This window comes from Antechinus flavipes, chromosome 1, assembly GCF_016432865.1.
Source record: "Antechinus flavipes isolate AdamAnt ecotype Samford, QLD, Australia chromosome 1, AdamAnt_v2, whole genome shotgun sequence".
Lineage (NCBI taxonomy): Eukaryota > Metazoa > Chordata > Mammalia > Dasyuromorphia > Dasyuridae > Antechinus > Antechinus flavipes.
The window spans coordinates 208,572,528-208,590,769 of NC_067398.1; the positions used below are offsets into that span (position 1 = coordinate 208,572,528).

Below are 18,242 nucleotides of genomic sequence, written 5' to 3' on the forward strand. Positions count from 1 at the left end.
CACATAGGAGAAGACCTTTAGCTGGTTCTGTCCTGATTTGCCATTGTTGAAGGACATCCTTTGAGCTAATTTCAGACCCATAAAAAAATCTATTTAGTGATTAGTAACCAGCCGATAAGAGCCGAAAGCCCAAGTGAATAAAGGCCATAAATACCAAAGTCCTTGGGATAACAGCCTGTAAAACTGTCAGAAAGCTTTGCTTAAGTGACAAAAGATAGCCTCTGGTAACAAGAAGTGTTAGCCCAGCAGGCACTATTCCATATTCATAGAGGTAAGGCCCAATTTAGTCTTCTGAAAGCTTAAACTTTTTTTTTCCTCAAGTTGTACCTGTGTCCTTTATTTTTTACTGACTCTGAAAAAAATAATCCTTGAAGCTTTTTATGCATCAGTCTCTTCTCCTATATCTGATATCTATTTAAAAGAAGCTTTTCTTTCCAAAATTGTGGCTGATTAGCATTAGACTTTATCCTAATGTAGATCTCCTTGTTGCCTGAGGTTTTAGAACTCATAATTACCTATAATATTTATACAGATAAAAGTACCTCATAAATGACTGTATTAATGCAGAAATATGCAGATTTCTCCATGTAGACATCTATTTGTGTGTATATATGTGTCAGGAATTGGATGATTGAAATAAAATACCTTTATTCAAAATCAAGGCATAAAGTTTGTAAATTTAATAATGTTTTCCAAAGGTTTTTTGAAGTACATAAAAGTGCTTGCTTCTGCAGTCTTTCTACTACAATTAAAACAATATTGGGAAGATTAGCATAGTTCCTGCATAAATTTGGTATGCAAATTAATGAAGAGATCCACATTTTTGTGAAAGCTACAGAAAGAAATGTAGGATGTAGAAACAATGTATTAATTAAGAAAAAAAAGAATAAAATCTTACCAGTTTTGGTATAAGCAGAACATTTTTTGTTGTTGCTACAGAAATCTGAAGAGAATAGAAAAAAAAGTTCAGAACTTGATAATATTGATAACTTTATAACTAATTTAGACATATTTTCAGGATTAGGAAAATTCAAGAAATTAGTGCCAAAAGTAGTTCTTGTTATGTGCTCTCATTGCATAAATTAATTTTAATTTTGTAGAATTTATATTCTAATTATTTTCCCCAATAAAAATAGATGGTTTTACTTGGAAATTTGGGGCTTTAAGTAACAATTTTTGAATACTAAAAGTAAAAGTAAGGGTGCTGTCGTATAGCACAATCTTAAACTCTTGCATTTGGAAAATTATATCTATTGATGGCTATTTGCTTTTCAATTTCTTAACTGTGAGAACTAGAGGTGTCATTCACTTGAAGAGAGCAGATGTTAAAGGCCCTTGCCCCCTACTACCTAATCCCAAACACTCTTGAAGAAGAGAAACATTCTGTTACCCAAATAGCCATCTTTTTGATTGTGAGAAAAAGGGGTAAAAGGCTATAAATCTGCCTTCTCTTTCTGAAGGGCAACAATGGATTGATTTATGGAGAAAAGCAACTGTTGGGCTCATATAAGATTGAGTGCATGAAAATGAAGATTTAGAACCTTATAAGCATGACTTTTAAAAAACAAATTATTATTCTTAAGTATTTATTATGGAGATTTAAAAAAATAATATATCTTGTGGGTTAAAATTGAGGACAGATCACATTTTCATCCTCTGAAATTTAAAAGCATGTTGGGTTTTGGACATTTTGCTCTTTCAGTTCTTGTTCACTTTTTCACTTCTAAATGCATGTGCTTGCTCTCTTCCTCCTTTTAAAAAAGAATTTCTTACGTTATGTAGTCAGAATGGAGGTAGATAAATCTAGGAAACTAATATTTTCTAGAGACATTTCTTACAGGATAGCTCATTTAAACCAGGCCCCTCATTTAGTATGTGGTTTTCAATGATCCCTGATTAAAATGGGCACTGTAAAAAGAAGGGGAAATCTATCTAAAGAGCAACCAATGAAAAGCATTTTCTCCTTGGAAAGACCAGCACCTTTCATTTGCTTTTAAATCAGGTTTGATTTGAATTCATTATTTCATGCTCAAATTCTGTTAAAAAGAATAACCTAGGTATTAAACTCTTGATTGCAAGCATGAGGGGGTGAAATTGAAGTCCTTCTTCAAGCAATGTTTGCTATACCAGGGCTAATCCTATTTTCCAAATCAAACATCAGGATAGTAAAGACAATCTTTTTATAATTATTATTAAAAATACACTTTGATTTCTTAAAATCATGACTGTAATAATTTTAACATCCATTTAGAGTTTTTCTAATTCAATTTGGCATTGACATAAGTAGCTTTTCTTACCCATATTCATATGCATATCTATTACTTATAGATCATCTTGGAATTTGATATTTTTATGATACAATGCTTGTGTAGGTACAACCGAGGGCAAGTTTGTCATTGATAATCATATTGATGGAATAGGATGATACATGTTTAACTTAGATTTTTTAGATTAATTAAGAAAATTTTGGCTTGTGAAGAAATTATTTCCATTGATGTAATTTTTTACTACAAATTACAGAAAACAAGCATTTATTAAACAATGTACCTTACTCTGTATTAGAGGTATCAATATAAGCAAAAAGAGAGGTATTTCCTGCCCTCAAGATACTTACATTCTCATGAGGGCTAAAAATGTTGGTTGGGATCAGAGGGAGTGAAGAGATTACAGGAAAAGTTCTGAAGTCTGGAAGTAAGGATCAGAACCAGGAGAAAACATGAAGACTGGCAGGCTTGCCAATTTTCCATCTCCCCATTCCCACAAAATGGATTGAAGAATAGAAAGCTGAATAAATTTTAATGTTAATTTTCTTGAAATATACTATGTACTAGGCAGTACATTTTTTAGGAAATTTTACTCATATATTATAGTGATTTCCCAAATACAGCTTTATTATCTATAAATGAGAAGCATAATTGTAGGTAATTTGCTTTTTAGTTGTCAATTTTAGAACTTTTAGAAAACTCTACGAATAGTCCTTTTCTATCTTAGGAATGCAAATCATCTGGAGCTATTTCAGTCTCTACACCATATACCACTAGGTTATTTCACAAGTAACTGAATAGTAGTCATCCTGACAACAGAATGCATTACTTCTGATAACTGGAGTGTTGTTTAGATGTGAGAGGAACAGCTCTAGTGACAGATCATTCCTAGGGTGATAGAATCAAGGAACATATGGATTTTTTTCAGTTCTATTCCAGGAGGTGTTATGGTTATAAATTCTCTGCTAGGAACCCCTGCTTTGTATTTCCCCCTTCTTTCCTACCATTAAAAAAAAAAAAACATAATCAAAAGAAAAAAGTGTAAAGAAAAGAATTCTTCTTTGGATGATAGAATCTGAAGGTCTAGAAGATATTAGAACCATAGCTTTAGTTCTAGAATAGACCTTAGAGGTCATCTAGTTTATAATTCCTTCATTTTACACATGAGGAAAATGAGATCCAAAAAGATTAATGAAATAAAGTCATATTACTGCCAAGTGGCAAAATTGGGATTTGATTTCAAGGTCTGATTCTTATTTTGATATCGTCCAGAGCATCATGGTTAGGAGAGTCAGTTCCCTATAGAATTAATATTATTCAAAATAAGAATGACAAATTTAACAACCATATGAAAGAGTAGGCCAAATTACTACTATTAAGAGAAATATAATTAAATAACCTTTGAAGTTTCATCTCACAACCATCAAATTTGCAAATATGTCAAAAGACTGTGAAAATATATACACACATATTGATAAAGTTGTGAATTGATTTAATCATTTTTTAAGGCAATTTAGAATTATTCCCAGGATCTAAGCTTATAGTATAAATGACTTGTCACTTTCCCTCCCAGTATACAAAATCAGAGAACCAAAATATCATGTGGTTATATAATGGATTATTACTGTGCTATTACAAATGATGACTATGAAGGCAGAGAAGCCTGTGAAGACTTATATGAACTGATTCAACTTGAAATACTGAATTTTTGGATATTGAAATTTGTAATTTGTTTTCTTCCTTTAGCTCCTTAAAGGCAGGGACTGTCTTTGTTTCTGTGTTTATTAATTAACACAGCACCCAAAATAGTAGTTATTTAATGATTGTTTTTTGATTGATTCCTAATCAGAATTAGGAAAATTTTACATATGATGGCTATCAATATTTACTATATATAAATAAAAAGAATTAAACTAACTATGAATGCCATGTAATTATAGTTTAATGACCAATAAGTGTTAATATCTTTTAATCTTCTCTTGCCTTTATCTTGAATCAGTTAAACTTAAATAAAATATTATTGTGTTAGATTTGTATATTTAGCATGTTAACATAATTTGGACTCTACCTTTTTAATTGTATGGTATCCGTTTCCACATTCATTCTTTGTTATTTAACCTTTGTCTGCCTCAGTTTCCTTATTTGTAAAATGGGAATAACACCTACCTTCCAGAGTTGTTGTGAAGATCACATGAAATAATTCTGAAGAGTTTAGTATAGTTCCTACCACATCATAAGCCCTATATAAATGTTAGTTGTTATAAGACATCTTATTCATTTTGTAGTTATTCTGAGGGGGCTTTCTTTTTTAAAGCTTGTTTTTTTTTTTTTTTTTTTTTTTTTGGTTAACTGAGTTAAAGTTGTTTAAGACATCTCTCTTGTTCATTTTGTTTTCTTCTTATTTGTAGAATATTCAATTTCCTTTTATAATCCATTTTGTTCACATATAACTGTATAATTTGATAATTTTTGTGCATTCGCTTTATTTTTAAATTTTGCTAATAAGATAGTCCTCTCAATCTTGATTAGATTCACAAAGGTTCAAAATTTTTGTTAATATTTTAATTTGGAAAACAGCACTTAGTCTGATTTGAGTTTTATATGTCATTATTTTTGAATTTTATATTTTTCAGGATTCATGTTATAGTGCTTAATAAAAACAGAAAAGAAAATTAAGTCAGATATACTAAAAATTAGGGTATTTCATTCTTTGAGTCATTATTATCTCAGAACTAGACTAATTTGCTGTCCTTTCTGCATATGCTGTAAAGAAAGAAGTTAATAGATATAAGTATTAAATTTCTATCCATTTTCTTTATAAGAGATATGCTTCCAAAGAAATAAGTGTAGCAGTTCATATTTATGTAGCTCTTTTCAAATATCAGAATGGTCTCCTTACAGCTTTGTTATTGTTATAGGAATTATAGGAAATTATTATTAGGAAATAGACATGAGATGAGATTTCATAGAAATAAATAATTCCCAGGTGAAGAGGATCCTAGATGAATTACAGATCAACACAATTTCTGCAATGTAGAGCCTTAGCACATTGCCCTGAATAGCTGTTCTCCAGCTTTTTGGTCTTGATACTCTTTTATACACTTGAAAATTTATCCCTTGACACTCTTAAAAATTGTGGATCCCAAAGATTTTGTTTAATTCAGTTATTACCTATATTTACCATATTCTAAATCAAAACTGGTAAAATTTTAAAATATTTAATAAACAAAAAATCATTACATATTAGCATAAGCACTTTTTTCTAAAATAGTTGTATTTTTCAAAATTAAAGATTAATGAGATGAATTACTGTAGTTTTACATATTTTCATAAGTCTCTTTATTGCATAGCTTAATAAAGAATTATCTGCTTCTGGAATCAGTCTTTCACAAGTACATGGAGAAAATTTGCCCTCACACAGATGTGTAGTTGGAAAAGGGAGGAATATTTTAATAATAAATCATGTCTTACTATTATGAAAGTGATTTTGATCTCATAGACTCCCTCAAAGGGTCCTAGGAATTCCCAGTGTCCTCAGAACATATTTTGAGGACCACTGACCTAGAAAACTGAGGGATTAAGTTGTTAGCAGATATTAGAAGCAAGACTTTTTGGATTCAAGATCAGCTCACTATACTGCCTTACTATGAATATTTTCATTTCTGTTTTATTAATGAAAGTTTACTTTGTATATAGTAGATGTTTAATAAATTGTTTGTTGATTTGAAATAAATTAAATGGAAGTTGATGCTTTTCTAAAGCAAATAAACTATTTGTAACTCATTGTTTTTATTTCACACATCAAATCTGTTCCTGATTTTTTTTTTTTTTTTTTTTTTTTTTTTTGAGGTGGGGGGGAGGTTGAGCCACAGCCAGTGTTAAGTGGAAATGAACTCTGGTCCTCCTGACTTCCGAGTCGGTATTCTATCCACTGTGCTATCTAGCTACTCCGGTTCCTGAATTTTTGTAAGGCATATCCTGATATATCTTGCACACCTAGAAAAACTTTCTGTTCGAAGAAAGGTAGTGGTGAATACTTTACTAAAAGAAAGAACACTTCTGTGAGGGAACAACTAGCCTTTTTAATATGAATATGGATTTTAGAACCCATTAGTTTTGCCTAAAATAGGTGTGCATTTGTATTTGAATTGTGGAATCTAGAAATTTTCCAATTACATCTAATGGCAGAATTGCAGTTTGCACAGTCTGCCTCAGTTACTATTGGTCATTATTCATTGTGGGTTTGGATTAACTGATTAATATTGTAAAAGCTCCACTGTGTCATTGATTGGGATTTGTTGAATAAATGTTTATTGATGATGGTGATAACAATAACCCTGGACTGTCGAGGTACATTCTAATAGACTAATGCTGGGAAGTCAGCAGTTCAGTTGGACTGTAGCCTGAAGCTAAAATGTTTATGATTCCAGAACTACAATGTATCCTAATACTTATAGCAGACTGTTGCTGGAAGTCAGTCACCAGTTCAGTCAGACTGTGGCTGGAAGATAAATATTTGTGATTCCATAACTACAATGCTACCCAGTATTCTCTGCACCCAAGTCAAACACAGAGCAGAGGTGGTATCTGGCTTAGGTTATGGATTAGGGGGTAAGATGTAGGGATGCTTACCAGACTCTAGTATGAGGGTAAGGGGGAAAAGAACAGCCTAAGTTTGTGATTCATGAGTGTAATGATTTCAGAAGCTCTTTCAGGTTCTTAATATATCCCCTTTGACAACTTTTTTTTTCCCCCTTTACTGCAGTAGTGAGAAATTAAATGGCTTGCCCCAAATTACATGCCAGTATGTCACAGGCAGAGCTTCCGCTCAGGTCCTTTTGGTTTCAAAGCCAGCTCTATTAACTATATCCAGACTAGGATGTAACTATTCTTCATAAGACTTTGCTAAATTCATCCCAGTATGTTATTTCCCCTTTACTAGCAGTCTAATAAAATAGTGTTTTAACATAATCATATCCTTTATTAACTTGCTTTGTCTTCCCCCAAAAAGGAACATTGATTTAAAAAAAAATGCTTTCCCCACCAACTGAGATAGGACCAACTTTATATGTGAGAAATCAAGGTTCTAAAAAGTTAAGTGATTTGCTTACTGTCAAAGCTGAGGTTAAGTTATGCTGGCAGCTAGGTGGTGCAGGAGATAGAGTGCCAGGCATGGAATTAGAAAAACATAAATTCAAAGTTGTCACCAGGTACTTAGTACCTGTGTGACCTGGGTAGGCCATTTTACCGCTTCCTCATTTGTAGGAAATGGCAAGCCCCTCCGATTTTTTTACCAAGAAAATCCCAAAAAGGGTCACAAAGACTCTGCTACAACTGCAAATGACTGAAGAACAACAAATTAAGTTATGCCTTCCTGTGTTTTGTTGAGGCAGCCAGATATAATTGACTTTTTAGTCACAGGAATTGGCTTTGAATCCTGAGATTGATCAAGTCTCTTTATCTCTTTATGAGTCTCAACTCTTTATAAAAAGGAGGAAGCTGAAATAGACCATCTCTTTTCTAAGTCAAAGTTCTGTTATTAACTCAGGACTCTTGATTTCTGGCATTCCTTTCAACTACCTTCTCAATGTTACCTCTTACTTTCTTTATTTTCCAAACTTTATGAAATGGGAGTAGCACTTTGCCATCAAACCTACAGTATCTGTGAGTTTTTTGTTTTTAGCATAATGATTGGTACAGTGTAATTAATTATAAGTGACCTTAATCTAGCAATAGAAAAAAGACTGTATAAATAAAACCTTTTTTAATGCACAGAAGAATGAAGGAGCAGAAGCACAACAATTTGTTATAAAATCAACAATTTTTAGGATTTTTATAAGCTCATCAAAAATGCAAATTGGAAGCTATACTTTTTTTTCCTCCTGAAGCAATTGAGGTTAAGTGACTTTCCCAGGGTCACACAGCTAGGAAGTGTTAAGTGTCTGAGGTCAGATTTGAACTCAAGTTCTTCTGACTTTAGGGCTGGTGCTCTATCCACTGTGCCACGTAGCTGCCCTAGAAGATGAACATTTTATCCAATAATCATGTAAAAACAGTTTTGAAAGCCATAAGCTATGATCACTACAGTCACAGTTCATGATTGCAAATGCATCCATAAAGAAGCATTCTGTTATTTACAAAGAAATGATAGATTTAGGATGTATATACAGCTATTGGAGAATTAATTTTGTTTGACTATGAATATTATATTAAAAAATTAGTTTCTCGTGTGCATGCTGTCCCTGTCCTTCCTTCTCCTTTTAAATTGTTTTTGTGTGTGTGTGTGTGTGTGTGTGTGTGTGTGTGTGTGTGTGTGTGTGTATGTTTTGTAATGGGGTTGGGAGGAAGAATGAATGAAGAGATTTCTAACTAGTTGTTTTTTTACTATAGATTTAAAATGGGTGAGCTTTCAGATGAGGTCAATATGATAATATTAATTTCAATTAACTTTTACTTTGTATTGCAAAAGCAAAGCACATCAGTGAAACTTAAAAAAGAAAATTGAGTGCACATAAGAAAACAAAGTTGAGAAGGATACACAAACAGCAATTTTTTTAGTACTTGATTTAATTTCATACATATTTATTCATAACATAATTATTTTAACATATTTACATATATAATTATATGAATTTAAGGATGCTCTCTAATTATATATATTCTTTAAAAAACAAATTCAGTTTATAAAGTCCTTGTTCTTTATATTTTGAAGTATTTGCATTTTTTAATGTTTATAATCAGAATTTTTTTCACATTAAAAAAAAACATACCCTAATAATAGATTAAATGATACATGTCTTAAAAGGTAAGCATAGTGGAGTGTTTAAATTCTTACTCTTTTGTTGGAGTATCTCATCTGCTTTGGAGCAGATCCATGTTTTTTCTCATATTTATAGCTTCCTGCCAGGCAGTGAGATGGTGTAAGAGGTTTTGTGCTGACAGTAGGTGTGATAGAAGCCAATGAAACAGCCCAGCTGGTGTGGCAAGCTACTGTTGGCCAGAGTAGTATTAGGTAAGAAATCAGTTTAAAAAAACAAAACAAAACACATTTCTTCCTGATTTTGGCCAACTCCACCTGTAAGGACCCTAATAATTATATCCATTCCCACTGAAGAGGTTCCAGAGCCAGAAAAGGATATGGAGTCAAAAATGAATTGAGAAATTTAGAACTAAATAACCCAGGTGCTGCTTTCAAACAATATATATTCTTTTCCCGCTTCTTTTTCCCTTTTCCTCTTGTCCTTCCCTGAGATATTCAGTGATTTTTGTTCAGTGTAGTCATTTCAGTCACATCCAACTCTTCTGTGTCCTCATTTGGGGCTTTTCTAGCAAAGATATTATACTGGGTTGCCATTTCTTTTTTCGGCTTATTTTGTAGAAGAGTTGAAAGTGAGACAAACAGGGTAAAGTGACTTGCCTAAAGTCATACAGTTACAAAGTGTATAGATCTAGATTTGAATTCAGGAAAAGGGGTCTTCCTGACTTCAGGCTCAGCATCCACTATATCAACTTAATTCTAACAAAAGTAAATTTATTTCCTCTTTCATATAAGGACCCAGTTGAGAGTAGGAATATCCATCTCCTGGCTATTTATGTGTCATAAAGAATTTTGTTTGTTTTTAACATATTGAAAAGACCATGGAGCGTTGTTACAGAGTCATAACCTGAATGATGGAATTAATATTTGCCAACTAACAACTTATTCCATTTAAATAATCTCTAAGGGTCCCTGCTAGTTCTAAAATTGTAACATTCTATGTCCTAGCTGCTGACAATGTTTGGATGCTGCTGCTCATCATTTGCATTTCCCCACCTTATTAATGGTTATCCAAGCCACTCGCATCCTAGTTGGATTCTTGTGTGTTGACATTCGTGGTTGGTTAGGGAGTTAGTGGTATCATATAGGTTTCTTCTGTTGTTATTTGTCTTTCATTCTTGAAGAGGACCATGATATCAGATAGTTGGTGCCATGACATGCAGGTGAGGTGAGTTGGATTTTAGTGAGGGAGGGCTGGGCAAGGTCACCTGCCTCAGTTTCCTCTTCAGGGCCACTTGGGTCCAGTGGCTAGATGTAGATCAGGAAGACTGAAGATGGCTCTAGATGCAAAGGGGAAACCTTGGTCTTTGGTTTTCAACAGGTTTCAGTTTGACTGAGGCTGCACCCGTTCAGTGATTAAGGCTAGGTAGTCACTGGGGCAAAGAATGTCCCCTTTAACCTTGTCCCCTCTCAGAAAAAAAAAAAAAAACAAAAAAAAAACAACTAAATAAATAAATCTTGGAGGGGAAAGGCCCTCAAGGGTTCTGGCTGTTGTGGCAAAAGCTGAGATGATTGCTATTAGCAATTTACATTTATTCTGGGTCAGTCCAGACCCAATGACTGAACGGGGCTTCGCTTGGGACTTGTTGGTTGCCAATCAGTGAGCATCAGAGTAATTTTGATTTTTTTTTTTCTGTTATTGTAAATGTTGCTCTCAGCTTTGGAGTTGGACTAAATTGGAATGGACTCTCTTGGAAAGACTTCTTTCTAAGACAGGTCAAATGGAACCTATTGGTTCAGTAGCATGATGAATAAAATCTCTGCTGCCAACAGAAACCTAGTATTTGGCTGCATGGGCTTTGGTTTCCAGGACTATCAAAATCACACCTTTCACAGACATTTTTCATGGAAGAAAATGACAACTTGGAGAGCAAAAGAACAAAATGGGATTCAAGAATTGAGAATTTGCAGCCAGTTCTTACTAATGTTATTCAGTTTAGTAACATACAGTCTGACTGTACTATATTATATTGTAAGCATATAATTTTTACAAGAACAAAGACATTACAATCATCTTTATTTAGAAACATTCTTCTTTTTCTGAAAGACAGTAGAAATATCTAGATTTGCCTAGTGTAGATTACTTTTTTTTTTAATTAAAGGAAAACCCACCTATTACGTGTTGAAAGCTTGTGTGTTTTTTGGTTCCATTCTTGCAAACATTCTGGCACTTTTTTTTTTTCCCTGTTGAGCCTAAGGATGGATCAAGAACTGAAAAAAAAAAAATCTTTTGTTTATTTCTGATGCATAAAAAATAGTTCCTCAGCCTATATTTTTTTGGCAGGAGAGAGGATGGCAATATAGATTTAAATTTCTGTGGGATTTGACTTTATTTGTGAAGGATTGAAGAGGACTAAGAAATATTGCCTACCTTGTGAACCAACAATCATCTATGCCACAAGTGATCATTTTTATCAGGTTTCTTAGTAATGAACCCAGCTTAGCGGAAAATGGATGTGTCTTACGCAATAGTATATCATCATTTCACAAACTCTTAGTACATATTTGTTGAATAAATGGAAGAATTACAGAACTAGAAGGACTTTGGGAGATTTAGTAGTCTGAATTAGGGGAAAAAACATGCTGCAATAATAATGAGTTGGTGGGAAAGACCTTGCAATAATTATATTTCAGTGATGTAATTTTTTTTTTTGTAATTCTTGCAAAATTAGGAGGATCATAGTCCTTTTACTTTTTCAGACCATACATTTTCCCTAGCCCCAAAATATTTTCTGATTCTATTCCTAAGAGACTCCTGAGATTTCTCATAAAACCTCTGGCAAATATCATACAAAAAAATGCATAATCTGCTTCTCTTTATATAGTTAATAGATATTTGCTTTATGCATTGTACAATGTTCTGTGCATAACAAATAAGGTGGGGTGAGAAGGAGGAGAAAGGTACAAAGACATACCATGTCCTAATTAGGAAGAAAATAATCATGGAAGGCTGTACATGTAAAGTTCAAAATTAATGTGTCCAGGCAATATTAATACAAGTTTGAAAGAAAAAGAGATGATCAGGGAAATTTTCAAAACATGGACCCTCCTTCTTCTTATATGTAAAATTTTCTAAGGTTATACATTATAGAACTGATAGACTAGAGTTTTATAAAGCATGCCTGTGAAGGTTAAAGCTCCAAAGTAGGGCTAAAGCTGATAGGATGACCAGAAGTTCAACAGTATTGTGAGCCCCTGGGGAGTAACACCAGGGAATAATCACCAGGCTGCTTAAGGAGGATCAAACCTCCTCCAGAAATGGAACAGGTCACATAGTGCAGTGATTGCAATTAGTGATTGGATGTTCCTGCCTCACCTGGAATTCCCTCAGTATACTAATGAGGTCACAGATAAAGACTCCCTGCCTCTGGGCTGTATCCCAAAGAGATCATGAAGAGGGAAAAGGACCCACATATGCAAAATTCTTTGTAGCAGCCCTTTTTGTAGTGGCAAGTAACTGGAATTTGAGTGGATGCTTAATTGGGGAATGACTGAATAAGTTCTGGTGGAATATAATTGTTCTATAAGAAAAGGTTTCAGAGAAGCCCGGAAAAAGTTACATGAATTGATGCTGAGTGAAATGAACAGAACCAGGACAACATTGCACACAATAACCACAAGATTATGTTGTGATCAATGATAACTTTAGTTTTTCTCAGCAATACAGTGATCCAATACAGTTCCAATAAGCTTGTGATGGAAAATGCCATCCACATCCAGAAAAAGAACTATGGAGACTGTGAATATGGATCAATCAAGTATAATATATTCACCTTTTATTGTTTTTTCTTTCTCTGTTTTGTTCTGATTTTTGTTTCACAACATGACTAATACGGAAATGTGTGTAAAATTATAATTGTACATGTATATGTACCTGTCTGGGGAAGTAGAGAGATAAGGGAGGGAGGAAGGGAGGAAAAATTTGGCACTCAAAATCTTATAAAAATGATTGTTGAAAACTATCTTTACGAGGAATTGAAAAAATAAAATATTATTAAGTAGGCGAAAAAAGAAAATGGATAATATTTGGAGACAAAAGAATAGGTTTATTAACCATCTTCTATAGAAAGCCTTTTCCTACCCCCTTTAGTGCCTTCCCTTATTTCCTATTTATCTTGTATATGGCTTCCTTTGTATTTATTTGTTTACATGCTGTCTCCCCAAGCTCCTTGGGGGTAAAGATTGTCTTTTGTCTCTTTTTGTATCCCCGATACTTGACACGGTGTCTAGCACACAGATAAATGTTTATTGATTGACATACTCCTAATTCATTATCAGTAGATGATGGGCTTTGAATTGTTTCTCTAAGAGAAATAAAGGATTTATGGTGACCCATTCCATGCTGCCAATCTGAACCCATTGTGACCAAAGCTATACATTTGTGAGTCAAGATTACAGATACTATTTTTGGTCTTAGAACAGAGTGAAACCAACTGGGTCACATTAGAAATAACCCATGACTTTGCCCTCATTACTACCAGGCTTTAACCCACTGAGTAGAACTAGCTGTTGCAAATTGATAGGGAAAATAGATATGGTCTTTAGCAGAAGATCTGCTGTTAATATGGACAAACAAGCCTATGTCCTTGTTTTTCTAAAACTCATTAAAATAAGATCTTATGGGCTCCCCCCAAAACAAAACAATCAACCAATCAAAAACAGAGGAGCACAGAGAGGTATATGCCATTGCTAAACCTGATTTAAAAAAAAAAAAAAACCAACTGTTATCATTTAAGATCTTGTGTCCTTTGATTTTACCCGTTTATTGATTTATTTCTTCTTCTTTTTTTTAAAGTCTGAACAACCTAGTCCAGCCAGTTCAAGTTCAAGCTCAAGTTCCAGCTTTACTCCATCCCAGACCAGACAACAAGGTACCTGAACCATCTAAAAATTTTAAAATTTAAAAACAAGCAAAAAAGAATACTGTTAACCATTTGGTTTTATGGTATTTTTTCTATCATTTCATAAGAATGTATAATCACTTGGCTTTTGTTGATTTTTCTGTTATTCCTTCATGTTTTATGAATTTAATTCTAATGTCTTAAGATGTAATTATTATATATATAAATTTTTGGATATGCGTGCTATACACTGTCATTTAAAAAAGGAATAGGAAGATTCCAGTGAGAATGACACCAAATAAAATAATACCAAAAAATACTAAATTTGTAGTAGGACCATGAGAAATATATTTATCATACCTGCAGATATCTCTTAAATTTTTCTTTAAGGAATATGAATTCTAATTGATTATTTTTCTTTTGTCACTGTTTAATCAGATTTTAGTTTAAATGGACTCAGATTCAAGAAATTTAATGTAAGGCTTTGAATAAATAGGAAAATCATTTTTGAAAAAACATATCAGATATCAGTGATATAGCAGAGTGATTTACTTTAAAATTTATTATGTCCATCTTTCAATCACAGTTAACATTACCAATGAATTTCTGTGTCCTAAGAAGAAAGTAATTGTTGATAATCCTTCTTGGGTGGATATAAGGATAGGGGAGTGTAAGGAAAGGGAAAACTCATTTTGGCTGTTCAAGCTCCTATTCCAATGAGCTCATGACAAAAGCAAAGTGATTTGTTTTTTGTATCTCAGATTGCAAAGTGATCAGACTTTTGTAATTGAGCTAATAAAATCCTCAATTGAAATTAGGCTTTAGGATTTATCTAATCCAGAATCAAAGTACCTTCTACACATTTGTATTCAGGCAACTTTTAACTTATTCCCCATATTTATTGACTCAGAGTGGAAGATAAGCTTAGTATCCTACTGATTTTTTTTGTCCTTTCAGATATGATCTGCTCTAGAATCAAGTTGTTTTTCTTTGCTCATCATATAGTTGGATTCTAGCTTGAATTTTCTCACTAATGACATGTTCTCATTTTTGTAAATGTACTCTGCTCTTTTATCAGTGATCGCTTGAAAAGTGGAAAACCATTTTAATGAAATTGTTGCAAAAAGGGTTATTCTACTAGCTCAGATGAATTTGAAGACCGAGGTCACCATTTGCAGCATGGAATTTGAAATACCTTAAAAATCTGAAGTTTACTAAAGTTCATGCTTGACCTGAAATTGGCCTTGAAATAAAAGGAAACAGTTAAAGAGATGAACCTAAAGAGATCAAAAACGGCCACACAAAGGCTGCATTGCCTAGAACAAGTTACAACCAGAGTGATTTATTAGACTCTGTTTTTGAATGGGTGGATTAACCTAACAAAATAACTGCAGCTTACTAATAGGTCTCTACTGATCTTTTTAGGTGTAAATTGGGTTCAGGAAAGAAAAAGAAAAAGAACACTGAATTCTTTTAATATAGACTTCTCAAATAAACATATACTTAGCCAAATATATGTGATGCAAACATGGTTAATTGACATGGTCCCTTTTCAGAAGTACTACCAGTATTACTCAAATTTGATGATGCTTCTTAAGAGTAGATGCTCTGTTTATAGTGAACTTCTGTCAAACTCGCCTATGATCACTTCTGCCTAATAGTGCAAAATGAATCCTAAATTGGCTCAATCTTGCTCCTATGGTTTGTCATGACACAGGTCCATTAAGGTCTATAATGAAAGATCTGCATTCTGATGACAATGAAGATGAATCAGAGGAAGCAGATGAAAATGATAATGACTCCGAAATGGAGAGACCTATAAATACCCGAGGAGGCAGTCGGAGTCGAAGGTGAGCATCTTTTCTTGGCTGGGAAGAGCTTGATGATAGCTTAGGAAGATCTACTAAGGTCAAAAAAGTTTAAATATGAATTTTATTTTAAAGAAAGCTGAAGCAGGGACGCTTGATGTTCCCATTAAATTGGCACATAGATATCTCATATTATGCATGTGTTAATATCTATAGGAAACCATTTATTTACTTTAATTTTCATTAAATGGGAAAACTCCCAAATGGGATGTCTCAGTGATTGACTTTATAGTTTTGAAGTACCCATCGCTTCCTAGAACTTTCTTAGTGTATTAACACTTAAATTCTTAAGCAGATTTGATATTACAAGATATAATACCACCTGCAAGATGGTAATCCATATCGTATATTTTAAGAGCTAACTTGAAATTACCTTTAGGAATTTTATTTATTGTAGATGCCCCAACTTTTGTTTTTCTTCTTCTACTGTTTTAAGTGATAGTAATGTGGATCAACATAAATTTGATAGTAAAATTTTTATGTCACATATAATACTATATAACATTTATATTATACTCTTAGGTTTTAGATATTATCTATTATCTCATTTAGATACTATTATTATCCTTATTTTACAAATGAGAAAACTTAAGCTAAGCTTAGAGTCACATAGCTAGCTGGAAAATGTCTGAGACTTAATTCTGGTCTTCCTGATTCCAAAATTAGTACTGCAGTTTCCTCATAAATTATATTTCTAGTATTTATTGATATTTCCTATTTCTGGTGGCCCCATAATTCCTGAAAGAATACTCTATTGAACATAATGTTTGCAGCTTGTTAAAAGGGAAAAGTTGACATGAACCTCCTAAACTGTCAACACCTTGGTATTATACTAGAGAACTGAAAGTAAAATATATGCACAGTAAGCCCAATCAATTATTGCTTGTCAGCCAGTCCACATATTCTCATACATGCACTTGTTCCATGAGGTCTCCTAAACAGGAAAAAATAAGTTGATGGGCAAGTAATATTACTTATGATTACTTATCAATAAGTTATTTGAATGTATGGCCTTCTCTTTCCCCCATCCACATTTCCACCTATAATCTGCTAAAATGAGGAGGAAAGAATAAGAAACCGCAAATGGTGGTATGTTTAAGAACTATAAAAATGTCTAGGTTAAAATCCTGGTAGTGCTAATTCACTACTTTGTTGATCTTGAGTCATTTACTTCCCTATATTTTCCCCACTCTGGCCCCCAGTTTCTTCATTTGTAAATTGAGGTAAAATCTTAATGTTAAGATTTTAATGGCCCCTTCAGTGCCTAAATTCTGTGATCCTGTGAAACTGAATTAAAAAAATTAAAAAAACCCAAACTATTACAATTAATTGTTTTTAACTGTTGGAAGACATTACTGTTTTCTAAGGCAATTTTTCTACCATGATCGAGTACTATAGTCTAAGAGAATTTATAGATGTTTTTATAGGGATGGTATTTGAAATTTGAGAAAGTGTGGTGATAAAGCACTACTATTTACGTGCTAAGGAAGCAACATTCTGCAGTGGAAGATTGAATGGTTTTCCTAAAATGGCATGGAATTCATTCTAATAGTATCATTGTTAATTCTCCTTAATTCAAGATTTTAATTGCCTACTTCTCCCTTCTGTTACTTCTCATTTGCTGCCTTTGGGCCATTGTAGGTATACAATATCATCTTTACAAAAGGAAGGGTGGGAAGGGGGAATAAAAGGGGATTGAAGTAGAAATGGGTCTCCCCTCATAGAAGTTAAAGTGAAAAGCTTATTGGGGAAGGTCTCATTGTTGAAAATGGGAGGTAAATCATCCTGTTCTGTTCTTGTTGTTTTTATTGATTTTTAAAATTGCACTTCATTTTTAAGGTCCTTATAACTTGCTTGGGTTGCTCATGCTTCTTATGTGTGTGTGTATGTTTCCATCTTTTTTCCTTTTGTCTTTTCAGAGTTAGCTTAAGCGATGGCAGTGACAGTGAAAGTAGTTCTGCCTCTTCTCCTCTACGGCATGAACCCCCACCGCCTTTATTAAAAACCAACAGCAACCAGGTAAATAAGGGGATAGCCTGTGCTCATCTATCCAGATTCAGTCTTTTGGGTCACCTTAGGTTCCTGTTGCTTTCACAAGGATCTCTGGTATTTGGTGACATTCCATCAATCGATAAAGATTTAGTTAGCATCTACTCTGCACTAGGAACTGTACTAAGTGCATGGATACAAAAGCCATCTCTGCCCTCAAGGAGCTTACAGGCTGGTAGCAGAGGCAACATGCAACAAATTTATATGAAGCAAGCTACATAAAGGGTAAATAGATGATAAATAACTGAAAGAAGGTGCTTGGAATTAAGAGCAGCTGTGGAAAGCTTCCTGTAGAAGGTGGGATTTTAGTTAGGACTTAAAGGAAACCACAAGTATCATGGTATTCCCTAAAGAATAAATATGAATTTTCCCTCTGATGCTCTTTTATCCCCTGGGTAGGATA

At 33.4% G+C, this 18,242-nt stretch overlaps 1 protein-coding gene and 1 non-coding gene across 6 annotated transcripts in view; both read left to right on the plus strand.

The window, feature by feature from the left end:
- The window catches only part of MLLT3 (MLLT3 super elongation complex subunit), a 270,414-nt gene that overhangs the window by 235,936 nt on the left and 16,236 nt on the right, over nucleotides 1–18,242 (plus strand). For all 5 annotated transcript variants that reach the window (XM_051995415.1, XM_051995396.1, XM_051995432.1 and 2 more), the window contains 3 exons: nucleotides 13,877–13,952; nucleotides 15,640–15,772; nucleotides 17,710–17,809. In XM_051995415.1, coding sequence (XP_051851375.1) covers nucleotides 13,877–13,952; nucleotides 15,640–15,772; nucleotides 17,710–17,809 — 309 coding nt within the window. The remainder of the gene's footprint in view (nucleotides 1–13,876; nucleotides 13,953–15,639; nucleotides 15,773–17,709; nucleotides 17,810–18,242) is intronic.
- On the plus strand, nucleotides 721–825 carry LOC127546053 (U6 spliceosomal RNA). The gene has a single exon (XR_007949918.1). It is a non-coding gene; the product is annotated as a U6 spliceosomal RNA (small nuclear RNA).